We start from the raw sequence: 17,154 nt of genomic DNA, 5'->3' as shown, positions 1-17,154 counted from the left end.
TGACAGCCCAACCCCCCCACAGTTAGTAACACACCCCTAGGAACACTTAACCCCTACACTGCCACCCACTGGTTAACCCTTTCACTGCCAGTGTCATTTACACAGGAATCACTGCATTTATATAGCAGTGATTACTGTATAAATGACAATGGTCCCAAAAATGTGTCAAAAATGTCCGATGGGTCCCCCACAATGTCGCAGTCACAATAAAAATCGCAGATCGCCGCCTTTACTAGTAAAAAAAGAAAATAATAAAAAATTATTAATAAAAATGCTATAAAACTTTCCCTATTTTGTAAACGCTATAACTTTTGCGCAAACCAATCAATAATCGCTTATTGCGATTTTTTTTTTTTTTTTACCAAAAATATGTAGAAGAATACGTATCGGCCTAAACTGAGGGAAAAAAATGTTTTTTATATATTTTTGGGGGATATTTATTATTACAAAAAGTAAAAAATAATGCGTTTTTTTCAAAATTATCACTCTATTTTTGTTTATAGCGCAAAAAATAAAAACCGCAGGGGTGATCAAATACCACCAAAAAGCTCTATTTGTGGGGAAAAAAAGGACGTTAATTTTGTTTGGGAGCCACGTCGCACGACCGCGCAATTGTCAGTTAAAGCGACGCAGTGCCGAATCGCAAAAAGTGGTCTGGTCTTTGACCAGCAAATTGGTCCGGTCTGAAAGTGGTTAAGGACACAACCCATAAGTGGTTGGAAGCTCTTTCTTAGAGCTCTGTTCTCTCTAGGGGGGGTTCTGCCCTTCACCCAATCATGGTTGTGGCTTTACTTGGTTTGTCCAATGAGACATGGTTAGACAATCTTAAAAAAATAAAAATAAATTAACCACTGCTGTGGCATTAAACTTCAGCTGTGACAGTTTGCTGTACTTTATGCGTAGGGCCTTTGGCTAAAGTACTGACCCGTGGGGAAAAAAAACGCGTTTAAAAAAGAAGAAAAAGTCGGATCTACATGGTCATACAGAGATGTCACTACAGACTAAATCTACTGGTTGCAAGAGTAACCATCCTCATCAGTGGAAGACGCCTATGGAACAGTCTACAAAGCCTTCAACCTCTCTGACTGTTAAATGTCTTTCGTCTCTCCACTCCCTTGACCTCCATGTCATGCTTGGCTTCCCACATGGTCTGGTACTCAAAATTTGCCAAGTCTCCTAAGACAAGCCTTCCTTGGTATAAGGGAGTGACCCTGCTTTCCAAAGTGGGTGGACGTTAGTTAACTTATGCGGTTACTTGGACAGCTTGCATTTAAGACACTTGGGTTCAGGAGGTGGAGTTTTGCTACTGTCCCCTCCCCAGTTTCTCGCCTTGAACCTTGTGTTACCATACAGATTAGCAGCTCTTTTAAGCTCTGTTGGGTCTTCTGGATTGAGCTGTCATTGTCCTAGTTCCAGTGGCAGAACAACTTCAGGGGTTTTACTTCAACCTGGTCTCTAGTGCCAAACCCAACAGGGGCATCTGCCCCATCTTGGATCTCAAAGCTCTGAATTTGGGTCCAGAAATTTGGTGCCACCAAATCTGTTATTGCCTTTCTTCACCAGGGAGACTTTCTGCCTCCTGTGAACATTAAGTATGCTTACATGTCCATACAGCATTTTTACAGTGTGTCCTCACTTGGCTGTGGTGCTCTTGAAATACCACTTTTCTGGCCTCCCCACTGTGGGACACTTAAACAGCCTATTGTTGAGGGAACAGTTGGCAGACTCTGTTAGACGTGTCTTTGACTACCTAGATGTTACAGGGGTTTAGATGGATCCGTCTGAAATTTGTTACTGGAACTGACTAATTCTTTGGATTAGCTGGGCCTGATCCTGGACAGCTCAGGCTAGATTGTTTCCTCACAGGAGAAAGTTTATACTCTGTTTTCAGTTTCAATCCTTTTATTTAAGGAGTCGCCTGACTCATCCCATTTGCATGGGTATTTTGATGGTCTGATGTTTCAATCATGTTTCAGTTGCATTTGCCCAGTACAACTCTACTCTAGACCTCTGCAACACTACATTCCGACATTGTGGAACAAGTCGATCCAGTCACTGGACAGACTGATTTGCTTGTCACACTGGCTTGGTGATGCAAGTATTCTGCTCTGTAGTCAATCCTTAATTCCCTGTCATTTTGAAGGATCCTTCTGACCCATGCGAGCCTGTTTCGCTGAGGAGTCCTTGGGCACCCTTTTGGTGCGTGCAACTGTTGAAGTCTAATCCCCCGATCAACATACACTGGAACTTTAAAGTTACAGTGTATGTTGGCTGTCTCTACAGCATTGGAGAACCCTACTGACGAGTCAGCTGACCTGGCTTTAGTTGGACAATGCCATGTGCTTATGGTTTTTGTTCAGCTGTCTCCTGGCTGTCAAGTAAGTGTTCTGGGCAACTGTATAGCCACTTTATCACTTTTACATTGCGGGAAGCGTGGCCACTCTCCCCTCTCTCCATAGTTCCTGGTCTCTTACTTTAGCCAGGACCACATCCAGTACTTTCAGGATGGTGAGTGGAAGAGATTAAGGATTCTGATCTCCTCTGCTGTTTTTAAAGCTAGAAGCGCTCATCTGAGTGTTTCCGGTTTCAGAGCTGTCATTCCCTAGCTGCTGCTAGGGAAGCAATTAATCAAGCATGATCTGATATGCTGTCGAAGAAGCCATGCCAGTTGCAATCTCTGCTGTTTATGGCAGAAATGGCCCCCCTTGCTGAAGCCTAAAGTGTATGTTCTGTCCATTTTTTGCAATATACGTAGAATACTGCCTCTGTTGCAGTGAAATATCCAGCAGTGTTTCTTAGCTCTGTCTGAATTCTCCCATGCTGGGCTTCAGAGCACCTCCGCCTCACCTCTTTTTGGCAACCTTGTTCTATCGTCCAGCCGGGGAGAACTCAGGCAGGGCTGACAACACTGCTTGGGATTTCAGTGCAACAGAGGCAGTGTTGACATCTCACTACAAGCAGGATTTCTGGTAAGACTAGTCCATTTCCTGTACTCCTTCTTCCCCTACCATTTCCCCCCTCCCCCCATTTTGCTCAGACATACACTTTAAGGCTTTTCATACCCCCCACTACTTTTAAACCGTGAAATTGTTTTAAATTTACCTTTCAATTATAGGAATAAGAAGCAGGTGCTCGTTTTTGGAGGTCTTTACAGTGGTGAATAATAACTGATAGAGACAGAAAGTATTTGATCTCCAAGCAAAACATGAATTGGTACTTGGTGGAGAAACCCTTGTTGGCAAGCACAGGGGTAAGCTGTTTCTTGTAGTTGATGACCAGGTCTGCAGTCGTCTCAGGAGGGATTTTGATCCAATATTCTTTACCGATCATCTCTAAATTCTTTAGAGTTTCATGGCTGTCTCTTTGCAACCCAAAATGTCCACTCCCTCCATAAATTTTCTATAGTATAAAGGTCTGGAGACTTGCTAGGCCGCTCCATGACCTTTAATGTGCTTGTTTTTGAGCCACTCCTTTGTTGCCTTGGCGGTATGTTTTGGCTCATTTGTCATGCTGGAAGACCCATCCACGACCCATCTTCAGTGTTCTGGCTGAGGGAAGAAGGTTCTCATCCAAGATTTTAAAATACATGGTCCCTCAGTGCGGCATAGTTGGCCTGTACCTTTAGCAGGGAGACAGCCCCAAAATATCATGTTTCATTGCCGTGCTTAACTGTAGGGATGGTGTTCTTAAGGTCATAGTCAGCATTTTTCTTTCTCCAAACACAGCGAGTCGATTGATGCCAACTAGCTCAATTTTGGTCCTTACTGACCGCGGGACTTTCTCCCAATTCTTCTGACTCATTTAAATGTTCATTGACATGACTGCACACATGCCTTCTTGAGGAGGGGGACTTTCTGTGTTTGGAGGAAGAAAAATGCTGACTATGACCATAAGAACTCCATCTCTACTGTCAAGCCATGGAGGTGGAAACATTATGCCTTGTGGCTGTTCCTCTGCTAAAGGTAAAGACCAACTTTGCTGCATTGAGGGACCAATGTATTACTGACATATAATCACACACACAGTTTGGACTTGATGGACTTGATGGATGGGGCCAAGTAAAATCTTGGACGAGATGAGAACCTTCTTTCTTCAGCCAGAATACTGAAGCTGGGTCATGGATGGGTCTTTCGGCATGACAATGACCCAAAACATGCCACCAAGGCAACAAAGGAGTGGCTCAAGAAGCACATTAAGGTCAGGGGGTGGCCTAGCCAGTCTCCAGACCATAATCCTATAGAAAATTTATGGAGGGAGCTGAAGCCTCGAGTTGCCAGGCGACAGCCAAGAAACCTTAAGGATTTAGAGAAGATCTGTAAAGAAGAGCTGGCCAAAATCCCTCCTGAGATGTGTGCAAACCCGGTAATCAGCTACAGTGGAACCTTGGATTTAAATGTTTTCCCCACTGTATCACTCACAACATTTTAAACAAAATCTGTACACCAAAATAGAAATTGATTTCCGAAAAAGAGAACGGTCCTTATGTATGAATGCTAAAGATAAGTCTTCTGTATAGGGGAATAAAGTTGCAGCTGTTTGCAAACCATAGGCAGCCTAAAAAAACTAATGGCAAGACTGCTGCTAAGCAATACATGAACATTACACATGCATCATTTGTGCTGCATCAATTCCAGTTTCAGTTTAATTTACCATAATTATCCTGATGTATGTCGTATATACTACTACCAGTACTGGATACTGATAACACCTGTCCTGCAAATGTAGCCTTAGCGAACACCGGAGAACTGTATCCTGACCTCAATTACTCTGCAGCTCTGCTTTTTGTAATCATCTCTTCCTGGCTCAGAGATTAAGAAAACGGACCTCCCATCCATCTATTTCCCATTTTGCTGTTTGTTCAATGGGATATCTCCTAAAGTCACGACTCGGGTGCATAGCTAAGTATAAAGCCTAGTCACTGTATATATTTCTTTAGTAATCTGCATTTGGGTATGAGATTTGTGGCCTGAACGATTATGACTACTATGTAAGAAATACTAATTAAAGTGGTGGTGCAGGAGAGCCGAAATGAAATGAGTCTTATGTAAACCCACAACACAAATTGGTTATTAAAGCTGAACACCAGGCAAATGCCTAATACACAAAGCTTTTTTTTTTTTTTTTTTTAACTGTCAAAAGATTAGTTTTTTCTGCCCATCTTGAGATTTACAATTGTGCTCTTAAGTTTACATCTTTTTAAATCATAATGGCAACAAACTACCCGAAATGATCCTGATCAAAAGTTTGCATACCCTGGTGATTTTAGCCTGATAACATGCACACAAGTAGACACAAAGGGGTTTGAATGGCTATTAAAGATAACCATCCTCACCTGTGATCTGTTTGCTTGTAATTGGCGTGTGTGTGTGTATATGTATGTGTAATATATGTGTGTGTGTGTGTGTGTGTGTATATATATATATATATATATATGTCAATGAGTTTCTGGACTCCTGACAGACCCTTGCATCTTTCATCCAGTGCTGCACTGACGTTTCTGGATACTGAGTCATGGGGAAAGCAAAAGAATTGTCAAACAATCTACAGAAAAAGGTAGTTGAACTGTATAGAACGGGAAAGGGATATAAAAAAGCTATCCAAGGAATTGAGAATGGCAAACAGCAGTGTTCAAACTCTAATCAAGAAGTGAAAAATTAGGTGTTCTGTTGAATGCAAACCACGGTCAGGTAGACCAATTACAATTTCAGCCACAACTGCCAGGCAAATTATTTGGGGACGCAAAGAAAAACCCACAAATAACTTCAGGTGAAATATAGGACTCCCTTAAAACATGTTGTGTGGGTGTTTCAAGATGCACAATACTGAGGCACTTGAAGAAAGATGGGCTGCATGATCGAGTCGCCAGAAGAAAGCCATTACTACGCAAATGCCACAAAGTATCCAGCTTACAATACCCCAAACAGCACAGAGACAAGCCTCAAACCTTCTGGCACAAAGTCATTTGGAGTGGTAAGACCAAAATTGAGCTTTTTGGCCACAACCATAAACGCTACATTTGGAGAGGAGTCAACAAGGCCTATGATGAAAGGTACACCATTCCTTTTGTGAAATACAGAGGTGGATCCCTGATGTTTTGGGGATGTGTGAGCTACACAGGCGCAGGAAATGTTATCAAAATTGATGGCAAGATGAATGCAGTATGTTATCAAATACTGGAGGAACATTTGCATTCTTCAGCCAAGAAGCTGCTCATGGGGAAGTACTTGGGCATTCCAACATGACAATGGTCCAAAACAGAAGGCCAAGTTGACCTATCATTGGCTACAGCAGAATAAAGTGAAGGTTCTGGAGTGGCCATCTCAGTCTCCTGACCTCCATATCATTGAACCACTCTGGGGAGATCTCAAACGTGCAGTTCGTGTAAGACAGCCCAAGAACTTACAGGAACTGGAGGCTTTTTGCCAAGAGGCATGGGCAACTTTACCATCTGAGAAGATTAAAAGCCTCATTCACAAATGCCACAAAAGACTTCAAGCTGTTGTTGATGTTAAAGGGGGCAATACACAGTGTTAGCTGGGGTATGTAAACTTTTAAACAGGGTAATTTGGGTAGTTTCTGTTGCCATTATGATTTTAAAAAGAGTAAACACAGTTAATTGATAATAAATGGCTTCAGCCAAACACTAACCATGAGTGAAAGTTTTTGTGTTATTCATATTCTCTGAAAAATGGCGGAGAAATCATAAATTTTGCCAGGTTATGTGAATTCATGAGTACAACTGTACATAACTCTGCTGTACAGCATGACCCTGATTTTTCTCTGCTGCATGTGAGTAACATTTAAGCTGGCTGGCCACACACAGGCCTGTTTTTTTATTTCCAGTGGGTTGAATGAGGGAAAACTGACCCAATTCCCCCATCCACACTTTGTGTAAATGTGGGAATCCTCCCTGCTGTTTACTGTACTTTGTACTGGGAATTCCCTGCTTTCAGAATACTTTGGTCAGTGCTGCAGCCTATTGCCTGCTTGTGCTGATCGAGTGAGAATTTACCAACAAGCCAGTTCATGAGAAGTCAATTGATTGACCTCCGATGAACAGGGACGGTCATACATGGAGCGAAATTTGTCCAACTCAGCCGTTTCAATCAATATATAGTCGCAATCTCCTGAATCCCATGCAAGCGCCTCTTCTTCTGTACACTAATTCCAGGGGGTTACTCACTCGACACTGCCACCATTCATAGAACACCTTGTATTTTCTTTAATGAATACAAAGCATTCTATAATTGGTGGCAGTGCTGAGAGAGATACCTCTGAGGTCAGTGTGCAGTGGGGCAGCTGTGCTCACAGAATCTGAGTGGGACCCGGAAGATTACAGCGATCACTGTAGTAGCATTGACTACTACAATGATTGTCCACTTCCCCAGCAGCCCCTCCGGGATATGGGATATGCATACTACCATTGGACCAATGTATGTATGCATGCAATTAAGATCATTCATGGAGTTCAGCCTTAAGCAAGGTTACCATTGTCTGTGATTGGGACTAAACTTGATTTCCATACCTCATTGCTGCCTTCTTCTTTTTATGCAGATCTGCCTTGTCAATGATCCTCGACCGCAAAATAAGTTTGAGAAACTTTACACTGTGCAGTACTTGGGTAATATGGTGGAAGGTCGGAAAACACAGTATAATAACCAGCCTGTGGAAGTCTTAAAAAAGCTAGCAGCTGCCTCTATAAAAGAAGGAGAGGTAAGTAGCATCCATGTCACTTAGGAAGGCCATACATGGAAAGCTTTTGCTGCATGATTGCTATAATATCTCATTTGTATTGCTTTAAGGAAGGGTTGATTGGTACTGTTGTTTTTTTGTTAGTAAAAATAAAGCTTTATTTTATTTTTTTTAAATAACATTTTATACTTGCCTGTGTCATGTCACATTTTGCGTTCCAACAGAGGGCCCCTCGCGGGCTTGCCATGCTTCAGGCACGGCCTCGCTTTGCTCGCCATTAATATGATCTAACTCTATGTCCACTTGAATGGTGGGGCTTGAACCTGGAGTCAGGGATGGAACTCATATGGCGGCGTCGCGCATGCACAGTCTAGCAGGTAGCCAAATGTGATGGGTAGCCATATGTGACGAAACACCTGCTCTTTGCACAGAGCAGCCCCAATCCTTCTCTTCTGGGGTCCTCTGCTGGTTCTCCTGGATCCCGAACCCCCCCCCCCCCTTCAGACTACCCGCACAGCAAGTTGCTTGCTAAGGGAAGTATGCAAGCAGCTCGCTCCTGGGCTCCACTGCCTGCATTTATGGACCCAGACAGCTGGGCTTCACTCCATCCCTGCTTCCCTGCTCCCTCACCATAGGATTTGATTGACAGCAGGAAGAGCCAATGGCTTCCACTGCTATCAATCTGCACTGCTCTCATGTACATTGCTGGATCAGAATCTTCCTCATGCAACAAGTATAAGGGGGAACTGGAGGGGATCCTAAACACAGAAGGTTTTTTACCTTAATGCAGAAAATGCACTAAAATAAAAAGAAAAACTTTTAAGCTTTTAGAACCACTTTAATCTCTGAACACTGAGATTAAAGCATAAATCCAGTGTGATTCTGTATTTCCTCATAAACCATTTAGAAAAGATTGTATGAGACCGTATGTACCAAATATTATTTGTGCCTGTGATTTTGAATGAGCTGCAGTTTCCAGGTGATCCCACCTGCTGTAGTCTTTAGGAGAGATTACATTGTCCATTCTGGATTTGTCATCTATATTTATTTTGTTTGAGAGATGCAGTAAAAGGTGTCACCACTGACCAATACAGAGGAAAGAAATCCAAGGAAATCCGAGGACTATGGCAAGAAAACATGGCTGCAGTCTCTAACAGATCAAAGAGCCACCAGCACTTATCTCATTAGACTTCACACATAATTGAAATATCACAAGTGAATTGAATCTTTACAAACAATGTAGCATTGGGTAGCGCTAACCCAAACGTTTTTTGCAGTGTTTATGCTATCCCAATAATTTCAGCTGCTTTACACCATGGGTAAAATAGAGCCTACATACACTAGATTTTCAACTGCTTCCAGCTCCTTTTGTGAACTGAACTAACCTGTCTTAAAGCGGACCTTCAGTCATTTTTTTTTCAACTTTCCGTCTATTATACCTTCTGCCCTTGTTATAAATTTGGATAGTAAAACAAAATTCTGCCAGTAAATACCTTATACAGCCCACTTCCTGTTTCTTGTCTGGAAAAAAGCCTAGGCTTATGACATCATGCACAGCTCTCTTTAACTCTCCTGAGAGTTTGCCATGAAGGGAAAGAGGATGAGTCATAAGAGGGCCAATGAGAGCTGCAAAGCTGGAGGTGTGTCTCTGTAAATCCAGGACATGAACAGGCAGCTGCCCACTGCTAAAATGGTTGCAGCCAGACTCAATGGAGGGAGATTTCTGCAGCATATTTGGCAAGTACAGAATCACAGTATATATGAAATAATATGCAAATGGGTTGGAGGGAAGCTTCAGCATGGCAAAGCTGTTTTTATTACAAATTGTGTGAGCCGACTGCAGTTCCTCTTTAAGTAGTCAAAGACCACTACATTTAGCAACTCTTAACGTGTAGTAATATTTATCATTTGCTTATTGAATTTTCTGTTCTCCAATAGGCAGTGTGGTTTGGTTGTGATGTTGGAAAGCATTTTCATGGAAAATTGGGCATCAATGACATGAACATGTAAGTTGACATCTTGTTATGTGAGTATCTGTGTACTACTTGTACCTATTACATTATCTCTCCACTCCTGTGGTAATTTTCTGATATTCCAGACTGGCTATATGGCATTGTTGGATCAACCTACTTCTTTAATGTGCTATAGAAGGTCCCTTAAGTACTAGCCGACATCCCATCAAAGATGATGGCAACCAGCAACAGTTTCAGGACTTTTGGATGTCTAAACAGGGGGGTGTTTACATGTGAATACTATGAATAAAATATGCTAAGTGCACATATAATCTTAAGGGGATGGTCATTATTGAAATAAGTGGTTTAGCAATATGGTTTCCTTAATGAGGAAATACTGAAAGTGTAGTATATATTTCTGAAATGTTACACTTGCAGGTCTTTACACTGAATGGACACAATTGTAGTGGAGTTCTAAAATGCAAAGTTTATGTATAATGCTTACATTTTTTGGAGACTGATGCATATGATAAGCTTTTGTTTTGTTTTTAAAGTATGTTTAATCTTTATCAAATATATCCAATTCTTTTCTTATTTCAGATTTGACCATGAGCTGGTGTTTGGTGTGTCGGTTAAGAACCTGAACAAGGCTGAGAGACTTATATTTGGGGACTCTCTGATGACACATGCCATGGCACTGACTGCAGTCACAGAGAAGGTAAAATAGACAGCAGACTCATGCTATTGTCAAAAATGAATGGTGATCATCTTGTCATTACAGCGTGGATTTAGACAGAATGATAAATTATCCAGCTCGTTTTTGTTAGAGGTTGTAAACCCAGAGGGAGAAAAAACAAGAAAAAAGAAAACCCGTGAGACAAAGTCATAATGAGCTTGTATGCATTGCATACTAGCCAGTCTCCAGACCTTAATGCCATAGCAAATATGTAGAAGGAGCTATAGGTTTGAGTTGCCAAACATCAGCCTCGAAACCTTAACTTGGAGATGATCTGCAAAGAGGAGTGGGACAAAATCCCTCCTGAGATGTGTGCAAACCTGGTGGAAAACTACAGGAAAGGTCTGACCTCTGTGATTGCTAAAAAGGGTTTTGCCACTAAGTCATATCTTGCGAAGGGTCAAATACTTATTTCACTCATTAAAATTCAAATCAATTTATACATTTCTTAACCACTTGCCGACCGCCGCACGACGATATACGTCGGCAGAATGGCACGGGCAGGCATATGGGCGTATATACAAGTCCCTGCCTGCCCGCGGGTGGGGGGCCCGATCGGGCCCCCCCCCCCGGTGCCTGCGGCGGTCGGCATTCCTTCGAGAGCGATCCGGGATGAGGGGGCGGCCATTCATTCATGGCCACCCCCTCGCGATCGCTCTCGACGAATGGAAATCCTCCGTGACATCACTTCCTCTCCTGTAATGTAAACACAGGAGAGGAAGTGATGTATTCTCTCCTCCGTGTCGGTATTTTTCGTTCCGGCACCGAGGAGAGAGGTTCGGTGAGTTGCACCAACACACCACACATACAGTAGAACATGCCAGGCACACTCACACCCCCCCTTTACCCCCCGATCACCCCCCCAATTACCCCTGCCCCCCCAGTCACAGTGACACCAATTGCTTTTTTTTTTTTTTTTTTTTTTTGCATTGGTGTCATTTGTGACTGTAATAACTGTTAGGGCAGTTAGGGTTAGCCCCCTTTAGTTCTAATGTACCCCCCTAACCCCCCCAATAAAGGTTTAACCCCCTGATCACCCGGCGGGTGTCATTTGTGACTGTAATAACTGTTAGGGCAGTTAGGGTTAGCCTCCTTTAGTTCTAAGGTACCCCTCTAACCCCCCCAATAAAGGTTTAACCCCGTGATCACCCCCCGTCGCCAGTGTCACTAAGGCTGGGTTCACATTGCAGCGATTTATGAGAACGGATGTGATTCGCACTGCAGTGCAAATCACATCTGATCTCTGTGCGATTCGAGTTCAGCCATACAGATAGTATGGCTGAATTCGTGTCGCACCCGCCGCAAACTCGCACGGGACCCTTTTTTTGGTCCGCAGCAGAATCGGATCGCATGGGTGTTCACACCATGCGATCCGAGTTTGCAGATCGCACTGCGATATGCGAACTGATCTGGGGGTGTCATTAACTTTTCACTGACACTCCCAGCAGTTCGCATAGGGCAGTGTGAACTGCCGCCGGGAGGCATGTGATGCGGGAACCCGCCGCGCATTCGTGGCGTTCCCACATCGCTCCAGTGTGAACCCAGCCTAATAAGCGATCGTTTTTCTGATCACTGTATTAGTGTCACAGATGACGCTAGTTAGGCAGGTAGGTATTTAGGTTCGCCGCAGCTTTTTATAGCGCCAGGGACCCCCATATACTACCGCATAAAGCCCCCTGATTGCCCCCTAGTTAACCCTTTCACCAGTGATCACCATATAACTGTTACAGGTGACGCTGGTTGGTTAGTTATTTTTTTTATAGTTTCAGGGCACCCGCCATTTATTACCTAGTCTCACTAGTGTACCCCTAAATTTAGGGGTGTCTACTTTCCAAAATGGGGTCATTTGGGGGGGTTTGTGCCATCTTGGCATTTTATGGCCTTCAAAACTGTAACGCCCTTAGAAAGCCTGAAGGCGGTGCTTGGTTTTCGGGGCCCCGTACGCAGCTAGGCTCCCAAAAAGTCCCACATATGTGGTATCCCCGTACTCAGGAGAAGCAGCAGAATTTATTTTGGGGTGTCATTTCACATATGCCCATAGCATGTGTGAGCAATATATCATTTAGTGACAACTTTGTGTAAAAAAAAAATAAAAAATTATTTTTTTGTCATTATTCAATCGCTTGAGGCAAAAAAATAAAATATTCGATGGGCTCAACATGCCACTTATCAATTTCCTTAGGGGGTCTACTTTCCAAAATGGGGTCATTTGGGGGGGTTTTGTACTGCCCTGCCATTTTAGCACCTCAAGAACTGAGATAGGCAGTCGTAAACTAAAAGCTGCGTAAATTCCAGAAAACGTACCTTAGTTTGTAGATGTGACAACTTTTGCGCAAACCAATAAATATACAGTTATTGACTTTTTTTTTACCAAAGACATGTGGCTGAATACATTTTGGCCTAAATGTATGACTAAAATTGAATTTATTGGATTTTTCTAATAACAAAAAGTAGAAAATATCATTTTTTTTCAAAATTTGCGGTCTTTTTCCATTTATATCGCAAAAAATAAAAATCGCAGAGGCAATCAAATACCATCAAAAGAAAGCTCTATTTGTGGGAAGAAAAGGACGCAAATTTTGTTTGGGTACAACATTGCATGACCGCGCAATTACCAGTTAAAGCAGCACAGTGCCAAATTGTAAAAAGACCTCTGGTCATTTACCAGCAAAATGGTCCGGTCTGAAAGTGGTTAAAATGCGGTTTTCTGGATTTTTTAGCATTTTTTTTTTTGTTATTCTGTCTCTCGCTATTAAAATAAACCTACCATTAAGATTATAGACTAATAATTTCTTTGTCAGGGGCAAACGTCCAAAATCGGAAGGGAATCAATTACCTTTTTCCCTCACTGTATGCACAGTTACTGTGCATGCGTGAGATTGCAGATGGAACAAAGCGGGGTACAGTGCTCTGTGGACACGGAAGACATTAGCTAACATGGCGCCAGGTTCACCCGGGAAACAAGATTTTAGAAACCAAAAAATATATAGGAGACATGTGACGGCGCTTTATATTAATGGAGACTGTTTTGTAAAGCTTTATTGTGTTGCCTTTATTAGTAAGGGGCCCAGTTTACTAACGCATTATGTAGGCATTTCTTTACATTTCCATTAATATGATTGCTGCTGTTCTTTAGACAGTACCCTCGGTTCACCCCCTCACCTTGGGGGAGTTGTCTGGCAATATTGTATGCTTATTGTGAAAGAAAAGAAAATTGGGCCTATAGTGTTATTGCAACCTCCTGAACTAATGAGTGCTGTACACTGCTAGGACCGTGGAAGTGAATTCACCAAATATTCATACACTGACCTCCTGCTTACCTTTTCTTCTCCTGATAGTTACAGGATGTTCTTTATTTCCTTCTTCTGGTTATTATCTGGATTATGTAGAAAAAACAATGTCGGGTGAGGGGGCAAGGCTGGGGGAGAAAAGGGAAATTTAGCTGGGATTATCAACTGTTCGTTTAGGGACGGTAAGGAATTGAGTGATTTTTTTATTTTTTATTTTTTTTTATTATTTTAATCCACAGCTTCATCTGAGCAAAAGTAAAGACTTTTTAATGCCGTTGGCATTGATTTAACTTGAGGCTCTCATTAACTCCGGAACCCAAACTAATAGCTTAAAAGGGAGAGGATTATCAGATGCTCCTGTCTGAGCTAGGCACTTGCATATTTACCCTTATCAAAGCTAGAACTGTCACCCGGTCTGGTCTGCGTCTCTGCAGGTAAAAACTAGGGTCAGCCAGTCTGATCTACAACAGACTTACACTGACCATACAGTATACAATTTTCCTTTTAGATTTATGAAAAACTATAGAATAGGTTAAACCGAAACAACACTTTTAACCACTTCAATACACGGCACTTTCCCCTTCCTGCCCAGGCCAATTTTCAGCTTTCAGAGCTGTTGCATTTTGAATAACCATTGCGTGGTCATGAAACTCTACCCAAAGATTTTTTCCCACAAATAGAGCTTTCTTTTGGTGGTATTTGATCACCACTGGGTTTATTGTGTTACAAATAAAAAAGACAGAAAATGTTGGGGAAAAAATGTTTTTCTTTGTTTCCGTTATAAAATTGTTAGGAAGTTTTCTCCTTTTATTGATGGGCACTGATGATGAGGCACACTTATGCGGCATTGATAAGCATCACTGATGGGCACTGATATGCAGCATTGGCAGGCAGCACTGATGGGCACTCATAGTGGCATTAATGGGTGTCACTGATAGATGGGATGATAGGCACCGCTGATTAGGAGGCACTGACAGGCAATCACTGATGGGCACAGAGTGGCATTTTAATGGCCACTGGTGGGCATCCCTGGTGGTCTCTAGTGGGCGCCCTCGATGGGTCTACACTTATAATCAATGCAATGATTATCAGAGCAGACAGCCCCTGTCAGGAGAGCTGCCGATTGGCTCTCTTCTACTCATGCCTTGTTAGCGCGAGTAGAGGAAAAGCCGATCAACGGCACTTCCTAGTTACCATGTGATGAGCTGTGATTGGACACAGCTCCTCACATGGTAAAGAGCCTACATCATAGGCTCTTTATTGGGATCGGAGATGCAGTGTATCAGACTGACACACCACACCACAGATTGCCGCACTGTGTACCACTGCAGCTTATACTACTGGATGTCATATGATGCCCAGTCTGGATAATGCAACCACTTTCTGGCCGCCATTCTGCTATATGGCAGGTGGGAAGTGGTTAAAGAGGAAGTAAACCCTGATGGGTTTACTTCCTCTTTCATTCCCTGCAAAGGCAAAGCATAATGGACTACTATGCATCGCATAGTAGCCCATTATGTGTCACTTACCTGACACAGGAGCCAGCGAAGATGCCGCTGTCCCCTGTAGTCCGCCGCATCCATCTTGCTGGTGGCGTCTCGCAGCTCCGCCGCTGTCATTCGGCGAAGCCGCGATGACGTCACTCCCACGCATGCGCACGGGAGTCGACACGCGCGGCAGCTCCATTCTTGGAACTGCCGCGCTCAGTGCGCCTGCGCGCCGCTGTCTACGGCGCATGCGCCGTAGACAGCGGTGCCCGTTTTCGGGCAAATATCTCCTAAACCATATAGGTTTAGGAGATATTGCTTGGACCTACAGGTAAGCCTTAATCTAGGCTTACCTGTAGGTCAAAGTGGTTTGTAAGGGTTTACAACCACTTTAATCTGTGTTCAATCAGGCAGGTCCTTGCACTACATAGTTGAAAGTAAATCTAAAGGAGATTATACAAAATTTCTGTACAATGTATGGCCAGCTTTAGACAGACCAACTGCGATAACCAGATCTGAGCAGTCCTGAGATACAATACCTTCGGTATCTTCTTTATCGTGTAGGGGAACCATCAAGCAACTGCAACATCTGCATAGTAATCGGAGGATTATGGGAATTTTAAAGGATGTGTACCGTAAATAAAAGCTTGCATACACTGTCAGATTTCACTCATTTAGCCCTGTGATCTGCATGAGAAACATTGCATTGTATTACAACAGCTGACACTTATGGCTATCCGAATAACCAACACAATGGTTGCATCTGATTTGAATGACCTTGTTGCCACCTGACATTCTTTGAACCAAAAAATTTAAGGAATCGGGTATTAAACTTCCAGCCAAACAGTGACTGCTTCCAATCATCAGATGTAGCCATTATTTGGGTATTCTGACAGCCACAGGTGCTGGCTGTCAGAATACAATGTCCAGCACTGGCGTTTTCTCCATCTTTGCTGTTTAGCATGGATGGGGTCATCTATAGATATCGAACGAGAGCTGAATGAGAGAATCTTTCCAGTGTTATGGCTAATTTTAATGGGTTTAATGTAACCAAAAGGAATCCTAAATATGATGATCACCCTAATGCCCCATACACACTATCAGATTTTCTGCTAAGTTTTTTTCCTTCAGATTTACCAAAAGCATTTAGTGCAAGGGCCTGCCTGATTGCATACACATTGAAACTCTTAAGGTTTGACCTCCATATTACATGGTTTTGGTAAATCTGAAGGAAAAAATCAGCAGAAAATCTGATAGTGTGTATGGGGCTTTAGAAGAGAGAGACAAACTGAAATGTTTTATTTGTAAATTGGCTACATTTGCTTGAATTTAATAAAGAACTAATGAATTGTTTTCTTTTAACATATTGCATTAAGATATCTGTTTCAGTCAAGTGTTTAATTGGGAGCTACAGAATCTATCTGCAGAATCTCTTTAAAAATGTTGATAATGAGACCCTGTAACATAAATGTAAGGGTAGGATGTGCTGTGAGCTGTAGAAGTAGTATAGCCATAGCTGTAATTTATTCTGGGTTATTAAATAAAAATAATTTGCTGTTGATCGTACACATGATGGATTACGTGTACATATAACTATTGTATTTTTAGCATGTGTGGAATTCTAGAGAACCACACAAAACCGTTCTATGCTGCCTGTTTGCGGCAGGCAGTGATGGGTACTGTCATGAATGGATTGATGCACTGGTTTTGGAAATCCTATCCATGACCCAGTAATCAGTGCTATTCTGGGTCAGTTCAACTCTGGTCATTTCAGAGCACAAAACATCCTGTGGGCTGGGACTGGAACACCCCCCCAGGGCTAAAGTCCAGCCTACATCCATATTTTTCAATAAGTTGGGGAGCCTGAGATATGGACATTGTTCTTCCATGAAGCCAGATCGAAACTGGGGAGTTCCCACTTTTTCCAGTATGCTTCTACTAAAGGATAGACTTTGGTAAAGTTTTTATTTATGTTTATATCACTTTTTATTTTCATA

General features: G+C 42.5%; 1 protein-coding gene across 1 annotated transcript in view; it reads left to right on the top strand.

Annotated features, from left to right (window-relative positions):
• BLMH (bleomycin hydrolase) overlaps window positions 1-17,154 on the top strand; it is an 87,250-nt gene that overhangs the window by 54,107 nt on the left and 15,989 nt on the right. The window contains exons 8-10 of the mRNA XM_077480343.1: window positions 7,555-7,713; window positions 9,631-9,698; window positions 10,245-10,362. Coding sequence (XP_077336469.1) covers window positions 7,555-7,713; window positions 9,631-9,698; window positions 10,245-10,362 — 345 coding nt within the window. The remainder of the gene's footprint in view (window positions 1-7,554; window positions 7,714-9,630; window positions 9,699-10,244; window positions 10,363-17,154) is intronic.

Source organism: Lithobates pipiens, unplaced genomic scaffold (assembly GCF_037356315.1).
Source record: "Lithobates pipiens isolate NorthernLeopardFrog02 unplaced genomic scaffold, aLitPip1_a1.2 Scaffold_16, whole genome shotgun sequence".
NCBI classification, from domain to species: Eukaryota; Metazoa; Chordata; class Amphibia; order Anura; family Ranidae; genus Lithobates; species Lithobates pipiens.
This window is presented reverse-complemented; position numbering and strand designations above follow the sequence as displayed.